Consider the following 21,310-nt stretch of genomic DNA (forward strand, 5'->3'; position numbering starts at 1 on the left):
TAGTCCAGTTGTTGGGTGATACACAACTTCACATAATCCTACGTGTATCTTATGTATTATGAGTGAAGGTCTCAAACGAAGCCTTCAAAGCGGATCCAAAGTGACATTTTGACCCAAGATGGCGCATCGCGGTGGTCGTTCACGCGTCAAGGTCTCGTGGCAGGACGCGCTCGGTCAGCAGGATGAGGAGGAGAAAACGCAGACACCCAAGTCGAAGCCCAAGAATCCGCCGCAGCCCAAGCCTAAGGGCAAGAAGCGGCACCCGAACGACGTCCGGACGGAGCAAGACTTGGACGCGATCGCAGGCTTCGACGACAGCTCGAGCGACGAACTGGATGCCGAGATAGACACGCTCGGCTGCGCGGGTTTCGTGCTTGTGGACCTGGAGAGCGAGTTGGAGGAGCTGGCGCTCGTGGCCACGGAGGAAGGATTCGCCAGTGTGCGCGTGGGTCGCAAAGAGAGCAAGAAGAAGAGCGAAAAGGATAAGAACAACGGAAAAAAAGAGGAGCAGCAGGTGAAACTGGAGAAGAAAAAGAAGAAGAAGCAGGAGAAGAAGAAAATGAAACAGGCCCAGAAGTTGCTGGAAAGCGTTGAGAGCGAGATTCAAGTGGAGATTGGAGAGGGAAAAGGTACAAAACAAAACAAAAAGAAGGGTAAGAAGGAAGCTGCAGCAAATATTGCTGCGGCGGCTGTTTCGAAGAAGGGGGAGAAAAACTCGAAGAAGGAGAAGAAGAATGGCGACGAGAAGAGTGCTGTGAAGGAAAACAAGACTACTAAGAATGAGAAAAAGAAACAAAATAGTAGCGAGGTGAAATTGGAGGAGAAGCAAGCGCTACCCCCAAGAAGTGGGACGGACTCGAACTCCAAGAAGTCTGCGAGAAAGGATGCGCGTGGGAATGGTCCGGTCACTTACTTTGAGTACCTGGATCGCGAGGTGGTTCTTCGTGGACTGGAAATGGGGAATCTTCTTCAAGGCAAGCTTCGCGTTAACGCAATGTACCGCATGGATGGCTACATCACCGTGGACGGCTTGTCGATGGATTTGCTGGTTAAGGGTATGCAGGACCGTAATCGAGCACTTGACGGAGATCTTGTGGCAGTTCGACTGCACCCAGAGTCCGAATGGAAGCCTTTGAATGATGAAAATGAAAGAAAAAGCGTCAATGCTACTGTATCGATGCCGATGTCTTCGACTGCCGGCGTGGACCAGAATGCGCTGCATTCGCTGTGGCTTCCCAGTGTGGAGACGGATAAGTGCTTTTTCGAGCGTTCTCCGGACGAAGAAAATTCTGTCGACATGCTGAAGCAGACGATGGCTCGCCTTAATGAGCGTATTAAAGAGTCTCGCTGTCGCCCCACTGCGACTGTGGTATTTATTCTTGCCCAAGGCAACGCTAACGGTTTTATTGGATCCATAGAGCCTAAGACCCGAGTGAAGGACCTGAATACGCCACTCTCTACTGACGACAACTACGCGTACTTCAACGCCGATGACCTCCGCTTGCCTCGCCACATTCGCATTCCGAGGCTCCAGCTTCCAGACGAGTTTATTAGCCGCCCGTTGTTGTATTCTAAGTCGATGCTTTGCTTTTGCCGGATTAAAACCTGGTCAACTAGGCACCAGAGTCCAATGGGCGAATTTGTCAAGACAGTCGGAGAGTACACGGGTATTGAAACCGGCATCTCAGCCATTCTGTCGAAGAACGGCCTGCAGGCGCACACACTCGACTTCGATAGCTCGATTCTGACAGAACTGGACGAGAAGTACGGCACAAGCGGCGAGAAGTGGGAAGTTCCCGCAGAAGAACTGACGAAGCGCCGCGATTTTCGTGAGACTCAAATCTTCAGCATTGACCCGTACAACGCCCGCGATTTGGACGACGCGCTGCATATTCGATCCCTCAATGATACCCGCACGAAGTTTGAGATCGGTGTCCACATTGCAGATGTGACTCACTTCATCGAGCACAACTCGCTGTTGGATAGGGAAGCTCGCTCGCGTGCAACCAGTGTCTACCTTGCCAACCGAGTATTGCCTATGCTACCTCGTATTTTGTGCGAAAAGCTGTGTTCTCTGCAACCGCAAGTGGATCGATTGGCGTTCTCAGTCGTGTGGCAGATGAACGTGGATGGCACTTTGGTGGACGGAGTCGAGCCGTGGTTTGGTAAATCGATCATTCGTTCATGCTGCAAACTGGACTACGGCTCGGCGCAGAAAATGCTCGACGGAGTCATTAGCAGCGACAACGTGGACGAGTGGGAAGAGGACCGACGTCCAATTCCTGATGCAAACCCCGACATCACGAACGCGACGGTGATCCAGAGTGTGAAAGACCTGTGGAGCATCGGTGTCAATCGCCGCGCGATGCGCTTCGAGACGGGTGCGGTGAGCTTGAACGATGTGAAGCTCGTGTTTTCTCTGGATGAGAAGGGAAACCCGACTCGATACGGGTCTTATGAGCTGAAGGATAGCAACCGTTTGGTGGAGGAGTACATGTTGCTGGCGAACTTCTTGGTTGCTCAGCAGTTGCTTCGAGCGCACGGCCCTCTTGCATTCCTGCGCCACCACCCTCCGCCGGTCTCACGATCCATGGATCAAGCATTGGAGCAACTGGACAAGAGTGACATTAAGCTGGACGGCAGATCGACGAAGCAGTTGACAGAGTCACTTGAGTGTGTTCGGCAAGACCGTGGTGCGACTACGTTTGCTATCGTGCAAGCGCTGATCATCAAGCCAATGAAGCCCGCGGAGTACATGGTAGCTGGGAACGGCGCGTCTTCCGATTCATGGCGTCACTACGCCTTGAATATCCCATATTACACGCATTTCACGTCGCCCATTCGCCGGTATGCGGATGTTGTTGTGCACCGCCTGCTTCAAGAGAGTGTATCAAGCGAGTTATCGGCGTCGGACAGTTCAGACTCTGAATCGAGGATTATGGAGTTCACCTCGGCTGCTCAAAACTGCAACGAGAAGAAAATGACGTCGAAGAACGCGGAAAAGGAATGCGACAAGGTGTTTTTGTGTGCGTATGTGCAGCACCACGGTGATGTTGAGGTGACTGGCGTCGTGCTGAGTATGGGTCAGAAGAGCTTCACGCTTTACATTCTCGAACTTGGATTAGAGCAGCGACTATTCCTGCAGGAAATTCATTTGACGGGCTCGTGGAACGAGAAGACGGGGGAGCTCTCAATCAAACTACCTGTGCCACAGAAGAAACAAGAAAAAGAGGTTGAAGATGACAACGGTGAGAAAGATGATCAAGACTCGAGTAAGAATACGATGAAGAAGGAGGCTCTAACGGAGACGATCAGGCTGACGTTCATGAAACAGCTTTGCATTCGCATGTCGACAACGAAGAAAATGCCGCTAGCTTTGACATTCTCCGTCATCGGGGAAAAGTAACGGGAGGCGCAAAGTTGTTCGTGACTTCATAAGATAAAAAATAAAATATGCATGTTGTAGAGTGAACGCCGAGGTGACTCATGATTGCCGCATCTTCATTGTTTTCGCACCCCGTAGGATTGGTCGTTTCGTTCAGCACATTGCCAACTCCTTTCATGGAGCAATATTCCTGGCTCTGCAACAAGTGACGCACAGGTTTTGCAATAACGGCAATGAAGGCAGATATGCAAATGCCTTTCCTAAACATTGGTGGCGACCGACCTCCCCCGAAGTGCTCGTTACTCACAAATGGCAGCGTCCAGTGCAGATAATAAAGAGCTGAAGTCGCCGGACCCAGTTCAGCGCAGCGATCGAACACCTGAAAACAAATTTTGCTTTCCACGCTGCACTGTTTGTTTGCTTGGGCATGCTGTTATGCTAAGTGCTTCCATATCAAAGACGGATCCAAGTGATGTTGTCAGGAAACGAGTCATATCTTCAGCTTTGCGTGTGCGTAACGTGTGCCTCGGCCATCCAACTGAACAGTGAAGTTGCGTCGTGCAGGCAATCACAGAGAGCCCTCCACGTCTTAAACGGCAGATCCAGCGATTGTGCGTGCTCTGCTCGCAACTCACTTTTCATTTTCCTATTTGCCAGCCCCAACGCACTGAACGGCGCCAGTCGAGATGGCATCTACTACCCGCGCACTTGCACTCGCAGCCGCAATGGTCTCAGCGTCCGTGCTAGGTTTCACCCAAGCTTCTCCGATCGACACTTCGATGACCAACATGGCAGTGACGTACAGCCCCATGCACTCCCTCGACTATCCGCTCGGCAACGAAGTCTTCAACTACGACAATTTGTCCGCATCCATTGACATCGACATGCAGTATATCGCGCAGTATTTCACGCATGCTCGAACCTACTACTCGCAATACTATGGGGTACCCGTTGCTGACATTGCGAAGAAGCACAATGTTTTGCTCCACCTGGGAGTCTACATGACGAGCGAGTCATGGCTGCAGGCAGAGATCGACAGCGCTGTGGCAGCTGTTGAAAACAACCCCGGCACGGTGGAGGCTATCTTGGTTGGTAACGAAAACCTGTACCAGGACACTGTCAACGCGTCCACGATCCTTGACATCGTGACCTCAATCAAGACCCGCCTAGGAGCCAAGGCCGATGCAGTGAAGTTTGGCACGGTGCAGCGTGTTACGGAATACTTGGATTCGAGCTACGATACCCAAACCGCCTACCTCTCCGCTAACCTGGACATCCTTGGCGTGAACCTTTACCCATTTTTTAGCGACGGGTACGATGCATCAAAGCCGACTGCCATCTTGGACAGCTTATGGAATATGCTGGTGGCGAAGTTCCCCGCCTCACAGCTGCTGCTCACTGAAACGGGATTCCCGACCGCGGGCGAGTCTTCGTCATCGCACGCGCAGCCTGCGCTCAACGAGTCAATCCACTATTTCAAGGCGGTGGTAGATTGGATGCCGACAGGTAATGAAGATTCGCTCAAGTTTTGGTTCGACATCTTCGACCGTCGGCCTGATGACAACTCCATGAGCGGTGAGCTTGAGAAGCACTTCGGCTTGTACACGTACAACCGCACTGCAAAGGCCGGTTACCCTCTACCTGGAGACGAGTGGGATGATGGCTCCGATGTGTTGTTATCGGTATCTTCATCGTCTGCCTCCGCGTCCTCCGCATCATCTTCGTCTTCGCTGGCGTCGGGATCCGGCTCAAGCTGCGCAGCCGAGGGTGATAACTGCGGAAGCGACCACGACGGCGCTCATTGCTGCGAGTCAGGTTCCTATTGCCAACCTTGGAACCCATGGTATTACCAGTGCCGTGCATCGCCCGAACAGTGCGGTGTCCAAGAAGTGAACGTCGACTACTTCGGAGAAGACATCTCGAAGGTGTTCGGCATTTTGCCGGAGGCTTGCTGTGCTAAGTGTGCGAAGACCCCTGGGTGCGCTGCCTACACGTACATTAACTACAACTACGACGATCGCTCCGTATGTTACCTGAAGTCTGGTACCGGCACCAAGCAGGAGAGCGAAGGCGCAGTGTCGGCGATAGTGAAGAACCCTCTGTCAGGTTGTCCTACTGCTGCGGGCGGTCAGTGTGGTGACGCCAACGGCGCTACATGTTGTCCGTCGGGAACTTACTGCCAGCCGTGGAACATCTGGTACTACCAGTGCATCAGCACGCCAGCACGGTGTTCCAGGCAGTACACGAACGTCGATTTCGTCGGCAACGACCTGTCCGTCGTCTACGGCCTGCAACCCGACGCGTGCTGCGCCAAGTGTTCGCAGACGACCGGATGCAAAGCCTACACGTTCATCAACGACAACCCGGGACGCACCGCCTGCTACCTCAAGAGCAGTACAGCCGGTAAAGCTACCAAGACCGGCGCCGTCTCGGGCATCGTCAACTAGCGAAAAGCTATGTTTTAAACAGAATTCACCGATGTCAGAGGGTACGACAAGTCTGAAATTCAGCGGCGACACGTGAATGTCGGCTATTGTTTGATGAGCTTTCGTGTATTTCACAGTGTAGGAAAGTGTAAAGCACTACTGGCCCTGCTCCGGAGGATTTCTTGCCGTAATTTATTGATCAAAATCAAAAGTGTGAACTGCTGCCCAGTGCAGACATGGGGAGATCTGTCCGTGCAGCTCTCTCAAGTCTAACCTAAAGCTCTGCACTACCAGTCATGTTGGACACCACCTACGCAATTGCCTCCCTCGCATTGTTGGCCGCACGCACTTTAACATTGTTCTCATGAACCCAGCATCTGCAGCCAATTCGAAGGTGTTCGCGAAGGTGTTGTTGGGTACGCCCTGAGACTTCACTGCTCCAGCAAGCTCTCACTTTTCATTTTGCTCCATCAAGCGCACTTGTCCAGACTCCAAGGTCCAGTGTCGCGCAAGCGCCGTCCTCCGCGGGAGGCGAGGATGCGGAGGAGGAAGAGGAAGAAGGTCGCTGAAGGAGTCCCGAGAGCCCGTTGTTCACTGCTGAGGAGCTACCCGCCACATCCAAAAATGCTATTCTTGGCGGACCTCCCAGCGCGGACGTAAGTAAGGCTCGAGGTGAATGCTACGAGCTGCTCAACGGATGTCACGTCATGCGACCTGCATGGCGAGACTGAGCACCGTCCAAATTTGCTTCAAGACAAGACGTAAGCAGAAAAGTTTCATAGTGTCGCCGTGTGCCTATCTGGAGGTGGGAAGGTTGCATGGTGATAGCCGGCTCAGGCATTAGCCCTTTCGGACTCTGTAGGCTACTTACCTGTAGGACGCCCTTCGGGAAATAATGGGTTAAACAGAATTTGTCCAACATTTAGGAACCGAAATTTGGGTAGCTTTGAAATCCGTTAGCATTTTCGACCATTCACAACGCAAAGATTCGATTCGACTTGTCGAAAAGCAAGTCACGCTTCCAATTGGCCAATATGAAGGAGGATCAATCGACTTGACCTTGGGCCACTTACTGGATCATCATTCTGTCAGTCAATAATTCCGTCCAATAATGAATCTCTTGAACGTCGCAGACTTGAGCGCCGATGGCTCGCCGCTGCTGCGCACTGGCGCTGGTGACGACGAGGAATTTCTGCTCGCGAGCTTCACCAACGTGGAGATCCACGCATCCACCAGCGACGTGGGCGAGGAGGACGACGGAGAGGCACTGACGCTGCCGCATAGCGGTTTAACCGGCGGCCTGTTCGTGACCACACGCCGCGTCATTTGGCTGGGCGCGTTGGCGGGGCCGCACGTGGGCTACGCGTGGGAGATGGGCGATGTGACACTGCACGCCATCTCCAGAGACCCCGCAGCCTTCCCGAAGCCTTGTTTGTACTGCCAGATGAGCAGCCAGGACGTGTCGGAAGTGCGCTTCGTCCCGGCGGACGACAAGACACGTACGACTGCAGTTGATTGAGTTAGTGCTGATGTTATTGGTGGAGATTCTGACGTGGCTATGGTGTTTTGTATGTTGCTGGAAGCAGTGCAAGACTTGTTTGATGCCTTTTGCAAGGCGGCGGAGATGAATCCGGATGACGAGGAGGAGGACGACGATGGCTGGATCTGTGACGAGGACGAGGTGGCGGACGGTGCTAGAGCGGCTCAGCTGGCGGCGCACTTGGACTCGGTGCTGCATGTGTCGCCGGAGCTGCAGACGGAGGCAGGGCAGTTCGATGATGCTGATGAAGACAGTCTGCTGTAGGGCACTGGAGGATGCGTAGTGATAGGAAATTTTCTTGAAAGAAACAGCACATGGTTGCGATGGAGTGTTGGTTTGGTGACGACAATACACGCGCGGAAGTAAGGACATACTGCACGAGCCTCAATTGCCGCTGCATTTTTGTTTCAGTTTTAGGTTGCCGGGCAAAATGTCCGTCAGTCCGCAGCAATTGCAGCGCGCACTTACGGGCTTGTGCTACATGCGAGCTTAGATCTTGTGGATCATGTTCTCTTTGTTGACTAAGTGGCACGTGGTCTCCACCAAGCGAAGCAACTGAGAAATATCCGCTGCAAAATGCCAACGCACAGGAGCAAGTTAGAATCGTCAACAGCTTTCGACGTGCATCTTCGCGAAAGTGGAAAGCTGGGAACGTACCCGACCAGTCGGAGAGCTGCTCTTCCGGCGAAAGTGGTCTGTGGAATGACACGAGCTTGGCAGGGCGGTCAATCTTCGCGTAGATGGAGCCGTCGCTCACCAGCGTCGAAATACTGCTCTCAGTCAGCTGTAAACCCACACAAGCAACATTAGTTCATCGCAAGTAACCACCTCGCGACTGCAAACGTACGTCTTCTGCAAGTCCAATCATGTTTGCAAGGTGGGGCAGACGGATACGCTCGTAGTGCTCTGCCACCACGCGAATATTGTGCTCGACGACGCGAGTGTGCAGCGTCTTCCACCACTCGGCGCCTCGCTCGGCGTGCTTAAAGATTGGGTGGTTCTTCAACACGGCGTCCTGCTCCATGGGGAAGGCAATGATCTCCTTGGTCGTAAACTGCTTGAGCACAGCGGCAAAGTCCGGCACCTTCTCCGCGAGCTTCTCATTGGCCAGTTTGTGGAGCAGGTCGTTCTGCAAGTTGGAGTAGGCCGAGAGCACGACGAAGACGGTGGCGTGCTCCAGTGCCTTCTTCCACATCTCCTGTTTCTCCTTGACCATGTCCGTGTTGAAGATGGCCATCCAGTGGCGACACAACTCGAGCGTGTTGTTCTCGTGCGTGTCGTACTCGATCATCAAGTGGTAAAACTTGAGCTTGCACTCCTGGAAGTTCTTCTCCTCGAGCGTGCGGCGCAGGATCTTCTTGGCCAGGATGTTGGCTCGCACAAAGTCCTTCTTGGCCAGCGTGAGCCGCACCTGCTCCAGGATGTACTCGGTCTTCTCCAGCTTGGTCATGGCTCCGTACGTCTCCACGTGGACCTCCTGCAGGATTGTGGCCGCCTCGTCGATCTCTCCGCGCGCCTCCTTCATCCTGGACAGCATCTGCGTGAGCGTGGCGCGCTCTTTCTCCAGGAAGATCTTGCCTTCCGCCACGGAGCGTAGCGCGTCGATGAGCTCCATCTTGACGGCATCGGACGGCGTCTCGGCCAGGAACTCCATCGCGCGCTGCACCACAACCGTGATGGCACCTGATTTTTGCGCGCGGCGCTTGGCCAGCAGCGCCACGTGGTCGCGCAGCAGCTCCCAGCGCTTGTGCTGCGCGCAGAGCGTGAGGATGGCGCCCACCGCCTCCTTGAGTGTGGCCACGTCGTTCGACAGTCGTGCCTGCTTCTCCAGCGCCAGCAGCAGCTCGCATGCGCGCTCCACGTCGCCGCTGGCGGCCACGGCCTGCGCCTGAGGCAGCACGCGCTGGAACTCGGGCCCCAGGTCCGCCTTCTTGCCGATCTCGTCGCTCATGCTTGAAATCTTTTGTGGGGGAAGGTCGAGGATTAAGGTACACCAAGTGAACATGAAAGTGGTGTGGTGGACATCATACTGGGAAAAGGCATTTGTAGCCATGTGAAGGAGGACGTTTCATTGACGACCTTCTTGAAGTGGACGCAAGATGGAGTTGCGGTTGAGACTAAGGAGTGCGAATTTTCCACTGGACGTGTAGCGTTTCAAGCTGCGAAGGGCCTGAAGCGCGTGCTGAACAATGCTACGTAGTACCTTGCATGCATCAGGAAGTCCACAGGATGAGTGAAAAGCGGCGTGAGTTGTCGTCTATTGTATTGTACCCGGCAGCCTTCGCGCTGCGCTTAAGCCTCCTAGTCTCTGCGGACGGTCACCGCTTGGGTGGGCGCCTCCGGATCGAGAGGACATGAAAAATGGTCGTGGTTTTAATATTCGGGTTGCCGGTGCTCCTCGAGCGGAGGAGACTCGCCACCGTCCGAGAAGGAGTCGAATCTTCGTTTCTGTGGAGTGCCGTCCGGGGATCCTCCGCTGCCGGTCGACAGCTTGAGCTTGCGGCTTCTTAAATAGGTGAGCGCATTGCGCAGCTGGATCTTGGTGGGCATGAGGTCTGCGCCGAAAGCGCCTTGCTCGTGCAGTGCTGTGAGCTCTTTGTAGATGGCCATGGGCTTCACGTCCGGGTTCTCTTGCAGCATGCGCACGATGTGGACCTTCATCTCCTCCGTGACCGATGTCTGCAGTGGCTCGGCGGAGTCGTGCTCCTCGCTCAGATGCTGATAGGCCTGGCAGATGATGCCGGCGAACGTGAGCTGGCACGTCGACATGCGCACCTGCACGGGACACGCGCGCGACTTGCTCGGTTCGTCGACCTCGTTCTGGTTGTTGCCCTTGGGGTGGCACAGGGCCGAGGTGCACTTGGTCCACTGCACCTTCATCTTGTGTTCGGTGTTCGCGACGTCCACGCCGAGGTTCTCGTGGTTCATGGTGCAGTTGACGAGGTGGGTGTTGATGATGGCGTTGCGCTTGAGCGAGCGGCGGAACTCGTTCATCTCGGCCTCGCTCTTGGTCTCGCCGATGATGTACCAGCCTCCGTCGTCCGGGTTGTGCAGCAGGCGCCGGATATCCATGGCGGTGGTGTGGCGGGCGCGTGTCCGATTCCAGAATGGGGCTGGCGTCCGAAGCGAGCGTGGGAAAGGCTCGAGTGGATGCTTGTCACACTCGGTTCTTGTCAAACGCACCGGCGTCTCTTGGCCGCGGTTGGGTCGCGCGAAATTTGGGGGTTGTGAACGCTGCTCGTTCGCGCAGGTTTCGCGGAGTCGGCTGGGCGGTGCCGCGAAATGATGAGCTGGCGTCGGTCTGCTGTTTCGACGTGGCGCGGCTTGACCGATGCGATCGAAATTGGAAACTGAAGGGCGATCCCCACCGAGGCAAGTCCGAACCAGCAACGTGGTCTGCACGATGGTGATGGAGGGGTGCAAAGAAGAGAGAGTGCTCAGCTCCGAGTCACCGGCTGACGCGAGAGCGCGCAGAGAGAAGGGCTCGCCGCCACACGAGAGAAAATCCGAGCACGCCGTCGTCAACGGCTCAACGGCGCAAACTTCCGCCGCGATTGCGATCCGCTGGACTGCAGTGGCGGATCCGTTGCTGCTGCAGTTGCCCTTATTCACCGACAGCAAACAGCAAGCGCTCTCAGGTGTACCAGCATCCATCCGTGTCATAGGACTATTGCTGTATTCGCAGCGACCGACCGACCGATTGCAGCTGTTGTAGCTTTGAGCCGCTGCTCGAAACGGCAACAACGGATTTCGTCGCGAGCGGATAGACACGTTGAAGTCGGGCACCGAATAATACTGTTTTCCCTGTACGGCGATCCGTCAGTTCTACTAAAACGTATCTTCGGCGACTGCAACGAAGTCGACAGGGATCGATCGGCCTGGCGGTGGCGTCTCGGGCTCCAATGTGGAGCTTAGAGTCCAAAGCTGCCTCCGCGCGCTGCGACTCTTGTAAGTTATGTGTAATAGTCGGGGGCCACGCTTGTGACCGATATGCCTGCAAAACCGGGCAGCGCGAGCACTTGTTTTCCGAGAACCCTTGACCATGATGGCGAGGTGGCCAACGTCCGGACCGATGGCGGGCTGTCATCTCCGAGATTCGCGGGATCATTAGTCGCGGATACCACCCTGACAGGTGCACCTGCCAAGTGTCCGTTTGTGGCGGCGCTTGATGTGATCCCAGGTCGGCCGGGGCCGTTGGGCTTTCATTTTTTTGAGCTCGACAGCAACTTGGACCAAGTTTACACGAACGCAGTAACGATCCGGTCTCCGCCCAGCGCGTTGTACGCGCTACGATCCCGAGATGCTCGTCCACGTTGCATCGAAAAACCCGCTCGCCAGCCAGAGACCAGCGCGCGCTCACTCATAGGAAGCTGACAGCTGCAACCTGCCGGCGGCGCCGTCAACAGACATGAAGCAGTGAGCACAGGATTTGATTGCCACGCGGTTCTCAAGTAAGGCAGGTAAGCTGTCTGTCGCGGGCAACAGCAAGTACATGGAACGTTACACCTCTGTATTAATACATGCAAGTCCCTGCAAGTTGTCGGAGTGTGCGAGAATCGTCAATTGGTATTTGGTAAGCTCGCCGACGCCGACACCGACGATCTGGTCCAGTGTTGCTAATGACAGCAGTAAATCTCGCGACGGCATCAGCGCTGGCCCAGCGACGATGCAAGTCGGAAGGATGCGAAGCCGAGCCCATGAGCAAGGCTTAATGAACAGGTTCCCAGTCTGCACATCACGGCGTGTCCGTCTTCGAATTCCGACTTGCCCAGTTCGACTGGTTGCCATCCGCGCGGCCCGGCCTTGCTGGTCGTACCGTAACCGTATGCCAGTCATGACCACCGCAGCTCTCTTCACGCCGTCACTCGGCAAGAGAAGTTGCAGTCGTGAACATGATAATGGAGACCGATCGACTCCACCGGCTTCCTCGGTGCGGTGACGGCACTATCCGCGCCAGGACGAATACCTCGGATCTGTTCGTGCGACTAGAATTTCCAGTCCGGACAGCGTTCGGCCCGACCTGCGACCAGAATGCAAAAATGCGGCTAGAATGACAACGAGACACACGCAGAGGCCATGAAACTTCACCATGAAAAAGGAGTCCCTGCTGACCCTCGCGCGGTGGAATTGGATCGAAATGAGGAAAGCTTCGAGCGCAGGTTCTTCCGCGAGCTTTGTCCCAGTGTGCGTGCGCGAGACGTACGTCCACCGACTTGACGACTTGCCGAATGCAAGTGTGTGCTCGCCGCGTCACTATGTCGGTTGAACCAGAGTCTCTGGTCGATGATCGAGCGTTGCAGGCATCTGAGTGATCGGCGCTTGTTCCGGCCTCGCTGCGCGCGCGTACTCTGTGCTGCCAGTTGCTTGCTGCGCCGCAATATGATGAATACGGCCCAGGACCTTGATGCGAGCCCTGCTCGTCACCTTCATGCCACCCACCCACTCGGAGATCGAGCTGCTGCAAAAGAGACCGCCTCGGTCAATGGAGAGCTCCACCGAAACGATCTCACTCAATGTATGGTGAGATTCCAACCGGGGCTTGCAAGCATGGCACAGTTGGTAAAACCAGCAATCGAAGCAAGGAGCTTTGCATGGATAGGAGTCAGTGGTTCACTCGTATCATTCACTTTATTCCAGAATCTGTGACGCGGCAGATGTAGCCATTTTGTTCCGAGCCTAGGCTAGCTGGCCGCGGTGGGGCGGTGTTGCGCCTGCAGCTTCGCCACGAGAACGCCTTCAGTGAGCTCGATCGCACGCTGTACGCAGAGACACGAACAGTGTTAGTTGGCATTGCCACAAGGCTCACTCGTGTTCTTACGTGGTGCAGTTGGATGAGCGACTTCAGGTCCTCGACTGACGCGCCATCGAGGTGAGTTCCCTCCAGCTCGTCGACTCTGCTCAACAATGAAATATGAGCAAGAGTGAGTAGCGATCCCGGCATTACTGTTTGCGTCCATTGCATTGCTACAAAAGACTGACCGCTTCTCGTGGGCTGAGAGAGTTTCTTGAAGCTCCATGATTCGGTTCCGATTCGCGCTTGTGGATGACATCGTCGCGCTGCATTGCTACTACCCAGGAAGACGACAACATCATTAGCATCCGTCAAACAAACGACGATTATCGATGCAATCGTACCAGTGCAACTAGTAGCCAGGCGGCTGTAATGAGCGCCGTGTTCAAAATTGCGCACACTTGCAGAGTCAAGATCCGGCGTTGGAAAATGTCTGATACCGGAGCAACATCCTCACACCTGCGCCAATGTGAGTATTGAGTCCATGACGCCCCAACACAATACCTGCTTACCAAGTAGCATTCGATTGCTGAGCTCGACTCAGTCTCAAAGCGGAAGGCGACTCGATTAAAAGCACCAGTAATGCCGTGGACATTAATGCAGTTGCAGCCTGGAGCTATAACGTCAAACACTGCACGTTAGCCTAACAATGGCAAACAAAAATCGTATCAACACTAGAATAATGAGCAAACCATTCGATAAGATGTGAGTTCTGCAACGGCGCCATTTCCCAATGCTTCATACCCTTGGTTGTGATCCATTCGGCTTAGCTTCCGCATGAGTCCTATCAACACGCCAGTGAATCCGTCATACAACACACGCGAGCTAGATGTAAGGATCCCACACCGGGAAAAGTCATTGTAAGCCCGTGACCAAAGATTCAAGTCGTGAAGGATATTTGAACAGGATGAAGAGGTTCTGCCGTGTGCGGTTGGCCCCCGCGCTGTATGTGCAAAGGAAGCGGTCAGCCCCGCTAGTCGACGATGAAGCAGTTCCTGATCGCAGATTTAGCACGTCCATCCAGCACATTCCTGCTACGATCCCTAAAGCCACGACGACCGCTGCTTTCTCGCCGTCTCGCTGCAGGATTGCCCACCACCTCCAATTTTCCGCCTTCGTGGAGCTATCTCGGAGCTTCTGCTGTGCTTTAATCAACGAAGACCGTCGGTGTTGGGCGTGCTCCGGCAAAGACGAGTGTAGTTTGCGTTGCCTCGTACGCACTTGGTAGAAATCACCACTGACCTCGTTCTCGACAAGGTATCGCGCAGTCGTCGCTCCCGAGATCACGCGTGAGTTCTCGTCGCCCTGAAGATGAAACATCTCAACTATTGCTGACGGTGACAGACTCGTAGCGCTGTCCGATCGAATAAGTTCTCGTTCAGCTCCGTCCGCATCGGACCTGACATCCTGCACTTCCTGAGCTTGTGGTTGTGCGTGTGCCTGGGCTCGCTGTGCGTCTTCGCGAAATTGGCGCCGAGTTCTCTTGGCCCTGGGCTTGTCACCCTTCTCTTTCTTCGAGGTGGTAGCTTCAGCTGCAGTTGAGTCCTTAACAATATCATCTCCTCTCATCTTCAGAGCTTGACGAGTCGAGCACGACGCTAAAAGCTTTCGATACACCACGAACCGACACCCGACACCAGACCCTTCGTATCGCTCCAAAACGAAACGAGATCCTAATCATGCCGACGGATACCTGCTACGATTTCCCACTGCTCAAGGATGAAGTGAGCGCCATCGTGCAGGACGCCGTGCTCAGTGTACTGGAAGGCAATGTGTACGACAACGCAAAGGTGAATGAGGAGGGCTTGAAAAACCCAACAGCAGCTCTAAATCCATAAATCCTTGCTAACAGGCGAACGACTGGGTCAACATGGTGACCAATGCCTGCACTGAAGACCTGAGGCGCCTCTGTCCTGTACGGCATGCAGTGGTTCCGATGCTATGGTTATCGTTTCCACACTAGCTGACTTGGTTAGTGTTTGCAGAATTTCAAGTACATCGTGACTTGCTACGTCCGACAACGAAAGGGGGCGGGACTCGAAGTCAGCAGGTGGGCGTGCTTCCTTCCTGTATTCCTCTGGTGTTGTAAAGCTTAACTAGTGCCGAACTATGACTGTGCAGCGGCGCGTATTGGGACGAGAAGTCTGATGGTGCGTCAAAGGATCACCAACAGGACAATACCTATCTTGCTGATCGTTTGCATTCAACATTTACGATAGGGTCTTGCACGGTGTCATGGGAGAACGCTACGATCGCGGCGGTCTTGTACGTCTACGGTTTGGCTATCTGAGTGCAACAAGGAGGGAAACCACGAGCGAATTCATACATGTATGCAAACGACTACTATTATAAGCGTAGAATGACGATAGCTTGTTCTCTGATCTCCTGGTAATTATGCTGTAAGCGCAGGTGTTTGTCCTACTGGAGGCGTCGGCGCGATGCTTTGCCTTGCTTCGATCTTGAGTGGGTCAATCGCTACGAGCCACGCCCGCATCTCTGCCGAAGTCGAAGCCTGGAGCCACCACACCGCCGACTGCTTTCTCCCGTCAACGCACACCAGACGAAACGAAAACGGCACATCAGATGCAGTCGACACGATCAACTGGCACAGCGAGAGGTCCATCACACCCGTTTGCTGCTTCCGCGCGAAGCTCTCGTACGCATACAAAAACGGCCTCTTCAACACAAACCACTGTCGCTCCCACATCATCTTCGACGCACGGCTAGCTTTCGGAGGGGTCCTTGGTTGTGCTGTGTTATTTCGTAGAGGTGCAACAACCGCAGCAGCCGTCTCCTCGTCCATAGAGGACGACAGCGAAAGCATGAGGAAGCCACTCATCTCGCCTCCCAGCTGATCGCCGCCGACTAGTTGAGTTGGCTCCGAAACGAAGTGAATAATGTGTCCCCTACGCTTCTGCGGTGATCGATGAAGGGAAACTGCAGACACTGCATCCAGACCTACCAGTTTTCCCGTGAAGAGATTCATCAGTAGATCCGTTCGCCTCAAGTGACGAATAAAGAGCTCAGGTGAGTCGAATTGTACGCTTTCGAACACTTGAACTTCGTCCTCAGTCCTTTGGAAAATCTCGTCCAAGCATAGGTTCACCTTGGTTGGTGTCAGTGATTCTTCGAAGCTTGTGTTGTTACCATCGCTTTGATCGGAAGATCCAGCTTTCAAATTCATCATAATCAACACCTTCTGCCTTATCCGTTCCAGCTGCATCACGATTTCCAGTCGGTACAAGCCATTGACATGGCAGGTCACCGCAGCATCGTTGATAGAAGCAGTCTTTGGCGCATCTTTAGGTTGATCGTCGTTGGCTGGATCACCATTATCATCCTCAAATGGCTCATCTTCAGCAATGATGTCCGCCGCATACCAGGTGCCGAGACGGTAGCTGCGGCTGAAGCTTTCTTTCGCCCACCACACAGTGCGTGAGGCAACCAAGCCACGCGTAAACCTTTGCGTAGCCGAAACGCTACTACCACACACCTTCGCGACGAGGGTCTTGGAGATAACAACGGGCACCTTCGACAAGCTGGTGGTGAATGCGATAGCTAGTCGATACGTCGACCGTGCACCAGCGGTGTTGATCGGCTCTAGATCGCTGTCAGGGGCTCTGTCCCAGCGCAAAATAGCACTCAGTGACCGACTCGCATCGTCAACACCGCAATCGCCACGGAACTCCAGCACCTGCCATCTGGTTGACCCCTGATCGATCAATTGGGACTCGCCGGAAGCTACACTGGAGGACTGGTCGTGATGGTCATGAAGCATACGAGAGGATGGCAGCATCCTTTGTGTCGTCTTCCCCATCATTCTTGACATTGAGGCTGTTCTGTTGACCGAAGGAGCATCCGGAGCTGCAATTCGGACGTGCACAATTTGCGAGAGTGTGAAGGTTTGTTGATCAGACTGTGTCACGCGAACCATCAACCGACGAGACCGGTTCGCGTGGAGACGCAATGCGCCGTCAGGCTTAACAGCAACGGGATGGTACAGCCCGTCCACCTCGCGCTCCTCCACATCCACGGACACGTAAAACCCCACTTGCTGCGGCTCCAGTTCGACAGCGTCCATTGACTTCACTTCATCTGCTCTGGGGGCCATGCAGCGTGTTAGCTTGACATCGTATCCCCAGACTTCTACCAGTAACGACTCCTCTTCAGCGGTACGACGGCTAAACAAGGTGTTCTTCTTCGCAGTAATCGAAGTCTCGAACTGTTCCCCGATCAAAAAGGTCTTCCGACTTTCATCCAGAGCCAAATTGCCATCATTAGAAGTCTCCACCGGTGGCACTCTCGGAGTCGAAAAGATCTTTGGGGTACCTGCTTCTTCCGGAGATGCATTCTTGGTCTCGTGTCTTTTGAGCTTTGCATTTGCCTTTGAAGCTGTTTCCTTCAGTGTGACGGAAATGCCCGACGCAACCAGGAGGCCCTCTGCGTCAAATTTCATTCTGTCGAGATGAACTCGGACACGGTGTATAGAGGTTTCGAGATCTTTTGTCGGTAGAATCCCTCGTTTCTTCCCAAGCACTGCAGTTGCGGAGACCCCTTCCAACTGCGACTCCAACCTGCCAATATATGCCCCAGAGGAATCGTAGATCGCGACAGATAGCGGCACTGTCGATCCTGGCGATTGGGCTGCTACGTAAATCCTTCCGTAGCCGAGTAGGCGCAGCGAGGGCATCGTCTGCGATTGGGGCTTGCTGTGATGCACCAACCCGTCATTGTCATGCATCTCAGCGTGAGATTTATCTTGGGCGCGTGAGGATCTGCGCTCGTGGTCAAATGATGGGCTTGGTTGGCGTGAAGCAGCGACTTTACGAGATGGTTCGGGAATCTGCAAGTCTTCAATCTTTGGGGCTTCCTCGACTGTGAAGGAGACGACGTTTTCAAGCGAAGCCGCAAACTCACGCAAGAATTGAAGCTTTAGCTCGAGCATGGTTCGATCCCAATGCACGGTGCTACAACAATTCGACTCCAACTTCTTCGTTACGATCACAGTGCCCAGCCCTTTGCTTTCATCGTTTGGGTCCTTCCCCACGGCAAACTCAGTGTTGAGGACCCACTTCGTGCAGATTGCGTTGGCCTCCTCCACCAGCACCTCAAGCGCCCGCCCTTCATCGTCATCAATCTCTAATTCAGGCGGTTGCTCCACTGCTTCGGCGATTCTTGGTGTTGACACCGCACAGCCAGGAACTACAGTAGATTGGAAGGCAAATATGTTAGAATGACCGATCAAACCAAATGGAAAGGCATTTTGTGCGGCTTACCATGGATACGGAAGCAGTAGGGCTTGCCTAGTCGAACCTGGTCACCATGATGAAGCTTTGTCGGGTGCTCACCCCCATATTCAAGTGGCTGACCATTCACCAGAAGTATCGCCGTAGGGTCCAATGATTCAAGCTCCACAATATACTCAGGTGCATCCTCGTCAGCACTCGTAGTGTCGTGTTCATTCGATATACGGGTACACGTGAAACGAGCGTGGCGAGGTAAGATTCTGCTCACGTCGTCGCCTGGTAGCTTGCATACTTGCATGACCGAACGTCTATCGGCAGAAAGAGCCAAGGTGACGTCCGATACATTCAGGTTTGATCCCTTGCGTGACGCTTTCCCACTTGGAGTAGAGGGAACACTCCGTGAAGAACTTTTTCGCCGTCGTAACATTATTGATGACCAGGAACCATGCCGTTTCTTCTGCTTAGGTGGACTGCTTGCATTTGCATTATCTTCAGCACTCTTTCCGTCGGCTCCATCATGGTCCTGCTGTATTTCCACAGTCTCGTACTTGGTCATGTCAGGATTGGGGTCGGATCCAAACAAAGTTGTCCCCTCCACTAACACATACGCAAGTGCTTCACCAGGTCCCAGGTTGGCACTCATGTTCACTAAGCTGGGAAGGCTGTCACTCAGATGAATGGCACGAGGCGTCGTTGTATCAGTCAAGTGTTTCTGTTGTGAACGGAAGAATTCGACCTCCGTCTGCAACTCTGCATAGAAAGATTCACGCTCCACCAAACTCGCCGATATGCCAGCGTTCACGAGTTCTTTTCCTGGGCTGCCCTCCTTTCGAGCGAGCTGGGACCGCAGTTCTTCAATTTCCTGGCGAAGTTGACGGATAATACGAGCATTCTTGTCTTCATTCACAACAGCACGATTCATCACTCTCTTCGCAGATTCCGCATAGCGCAGAGTACTCATCGTTTCGTCATAGTTCTGTTGTGTACAGCAATTATACGCGGTGGGTTAGTATGATTTCTAAAATGAACAAATTAGACAAATTTGCGTTTGCTGCTTACTTCTGAGGATGGACTGATCATAGCAAACATTGTTGTCTATCATGGGAGAGCAGGATAGTTAGAATCTGTCGACAGTCACGTATCACTGTCGAATTTGCAACATACCTTCGCGTTTCCTCCCAGACTCTCCTTTAGAAGCCACGTGAGCGTACTATCTCGATAAGGAATCCGATCTGAACCTTGCCTGCGCCAGTCAGAGCAGTTCATACATTAGCAGCCAATACCGAGAGTATTCGATTGAAATACGTACTTGCTTAACGCAGATATGACGCGTCCAAGTGTTGTGAGGCTTTTGTTAATCATGGCACCTTCTTTCAGTCGGTCGCCACTAGTTCCCGACACATTTGCGCGTTCTGAGCCCGCCAGATCGATCATACTAATCTTCGAGGTCTGAAACCGACCCCACCAAACAAATACCATCTTCTAGTTAGACAACAAATCAAGTATCCAACAAGATAGCTTCCGTCCAAACCTTATCATTGGCGCACTGCGAGATCGGGTCAAACGTCGTCTGCGTGAACGTGATCGTGAACACCGCGTGCGAGCGAGAGGACACTGCGTTCATGAGCGTCGATGCCACCGTCCGCAGTTTCTCTCCAGCAAGCATTTCTTCAGCGATATCCGCATACGAAGTGACGGAACGGAGGCTCAGTCCCTCCACAAAGGGGCCCGTCACTGGGTGTTCTCGAACTCTCAACGTTCGACGTGGTACATTTGCTTCATTCTCCACAGTCTGCGTCTGGGTTGTAAACGATGGTCGGCGCTTCTCTGGATTCATCACCGCTTCGGTATCGAGCAGGTCGTTCACCTTCTCCTTGTAGATCTCGCAGTAGCTCACATGAGCACTGTACATGGTCCTCTTAACGTCCGAATCTCCTTCTTCTTCCTGTAAGATGGCTTCTTTATCTCTTCGAGCGTCGATTTCTCGGAAAAGAGCTTCACACACTCTCGGGATCACGCCCTTCCCACTCACCGTCTTATCCCCCACCATAGTATGGGTCTTGCCACTACCCGTTTGCCCATAAGCCAGCATGGTACAGTTGAATCCTTGAAATGCCGACTCGATCACGGACTGGCCGACTTCGTCGAAGATGAGCTCCTGGTTGGGTCGTTGGGTCTCTAGGTCCACATCAATACTGGTAGAGTCCCCTATAGAAGCTCCAAAGCACCGATCGAAGTGGAACGAGCGGCATTCCCCTGCCGTAGTCGCTGCATTGATAACAGCCGTACTGAGTGCGAGGGACGCGTCCCCAATTGAAGGGGACGAAGGACCGACTGTCTCGAGGAACGACGGGTCGGAGAACACGATAGGATTCACCACTTGCACCGCGGCGCGACTGACGTTGACGATGACGGGCGTCTTGGCCTGAAGCTCCCGTTCATTGAGTGGACGGGAGCGCACCACCACTTTAATGGCACAAGGCACGTCCTCGTCGTTGGACGAGGAGTTTGGGGACCCCCGACTCAGTGAGGGGCGCGGCTTCATCGGATGCCTGGGTGGAAGCTGGCGGATCTGAAACTGAGACGAAATGATGGAAGCGTGAGCAATCCGCAGCAAAGAACGCGCCTCTTCAACAAGATTTTTCTCTTGCGACGATTATTCAAAAGAAACCTGGCACGGGGTGAAGTGATGAACTGAGGTGGAATTAGTTGGATGGGGGTGACGGAATGGAGGAGAACGGGGAGAGCGCTGACGGCGGCGAAGCTTTTAGTGTGGAGGAATTGTGGAATGACACATCGAGCCTCTGCCACTTCAAGTTGGTACCGGCGATCTCTAGTATTTTGATTGGATGAAATGGTTTTGTACGCGTTTGATTCGTTGAAAGTGGGGCCAAGTTGAAGCAACTACTTTGATTACCTGAA

General features: G+C 53.8%; 8 protein-coding genes across 8 annotated transcripts; 4 read left to right on the top strand and 4 right to left on the bottom strand.

Moving 5' to 3' along the window:
* Positions 1-118: 118 nt before the first annotated feature.
* KRP23_2221 (DIS3-like exonuclease 2) lies at positions 119-3,406 on the top strand (the record flags this gene model as incomplete). Its single annotated transcript, XM_067886929.1, has 1 exon — positions 119-3,406. The coding sequence occupies one exon, from the start codon at positions 119-121 to the stop codon at positions 3,404-3,406; it is 3,288 nt and encodes a 1,095-aa protein (XP_067749564.1).
* A 704-nt stretch (positions 3,407-4,110) lies between these two features.
* KRP23_2222 (Glucan 1,3-beta-glucosidase) lies at positions 4,111-5,832 on the top strand (the record flags this gene model as incomplete). The annotated part of the gene is made up of 1 exon (XM_067886930.1): positions 4,111-5,832. One exon carries the CDS (start codon positions 4,111-4,113, stop codon positions 5,830-5,832), a length of 1,722 nt encoding a protein of 573 aa, XP_067749565.1.
* A 1,090-nt stretch (positions 5,833-6,922) lies between these two features.
* Positions 6,923-7,615, top strand: KRP23_2223 (Chloride conductance regulatory protein ICln; the record flags this gene model as incomplete). The annotated part of the gene is made up of 2 exons (XM_067886931.1): positions 6,923-7,310; positions 7,398-7,615. 2 exons carry the CDS (start codon positions 6,923-6,925, stop codon positions 7,613-7,615), a joined length of 606 nt encoding a protein of 201 aa, XP_067749566.1.
* Positions 7,616-7,840: 225 nt separating this feature from the next.
* On the bottom strand, positions 7,841-9,302 carry KRP23_2224 (26S proteasome non-ATPase regulatory subunit 12; the record flags this gene model as incomplete). Its single annotated transcript, XM_067886932.1, has 3 exons — positions 7,841-7,920; positions 8,009-8,135; positions 8,199-9,302. The coding sequence occupies 3 exons, from the start codon at positions 9,300-9,302 to the stop codon at positions 7,841-7,843; spliced, it is 1,311 nt and encodes a 436-aa protein (XP_067749567.1).
* Positions 9,303-9,724: 422 nt separating this feature from the next.
* On the bottom strand, positions 9,725-10,423 carry KRP23_2225 (uncharacterized protein; the record flags this gene model as incomplete). Its single annotated transcript, XM_067886933.1, has 1 exon — positions 9,725-10,423. One exon carries the CDS (start codon positions 10,421-10,423, stop codon positions 9,725-9,727), a length of 699 nt encoding a protein of 232 aa, XP_067749568.1.
* Positions 10,424-13,032: 2,609 nt separating this feature from the next.
* Positions 13,033-14,711, bottom strand: KRP23_2226 (uncharacterized protein; the record flags this gene model as incomplete). The annotated part of the gene is made up of 7 exons (XM_067886934.1): positions 13,033-13,107; positions 13,170-13,245; positions 13,331-13,416; positions 13,487-13,601; positions 13,655-13,758; positions 13,835-13,926; positions 14,360-14,711. 7 exons carry the CDS (start codon positions 14,709-14,711, stop codon positions 13,033-13,035), a joined length of 900 nt encoding a protein of 299 aa, XP_067749569.1.
* Positions 14,712-14,821: 110 nt separating this feature from the next.
* On the top strand, positions 14,822-15,432 carry KRP23_2227 (Dynein light chain Tctex-type 1; the record flags this gene model as incomplete). The annotated part of the gene is made up of 5 exons (XM_067886935.1): positions 14,822-14,932; positions 14,995-15,057; positions 15,128-15,192; positions 15,264-15,292; positions 15,362-15,432. The coding sequence occupies 5 exons, from the start codon at positions 14,822-14,824 to the stop codon at positions 15,430-15,432; spliced, it is 339 nt and encodes a 112-aa protein (XP_067749570.1).
* Positions 15,433-15,534: 102 nt separating this feature from the next.
* Positions 15,535-20,933, bottom strand: KRP23_2228 (Kinesin-like protein KIF13B; the record flags this gene model as incomplete). Its single annotated transcript, XM_067886936.1, has 6 exons — positions 15,535-18,344; positions 18,419-19,364; positions 19,448-19,483; positions 19,553-19,631; positions 19,698-19,837; positions 19,920-20,933. The coding sequence occupies 6 exons, from the start codon at positions 20,931-20,933 to the stop codon at positions 15,535-15,537; spliced, it is 5,025 nt and encodes a 1,674-aa protein (XP_067749571.1).
* Between the last annotated feature and the right edge of the window lie 377 nt (positions 20,934-21,310).

Source organism: Phytophthora ramorum (genome assembly GCF_020800215.1).
Source record: "Phytophthora ramorum isolate Pr-102 chromosome Unknown Phyram_PR-102_s0002, whole genome shotgun sequence".
Lineage (NCBI taxonomy): Eukaryota > Oomycota > Peronosporomycetes > Peronosporales > Peronosporaceae > Phytophthora > Phytophthora ramorum.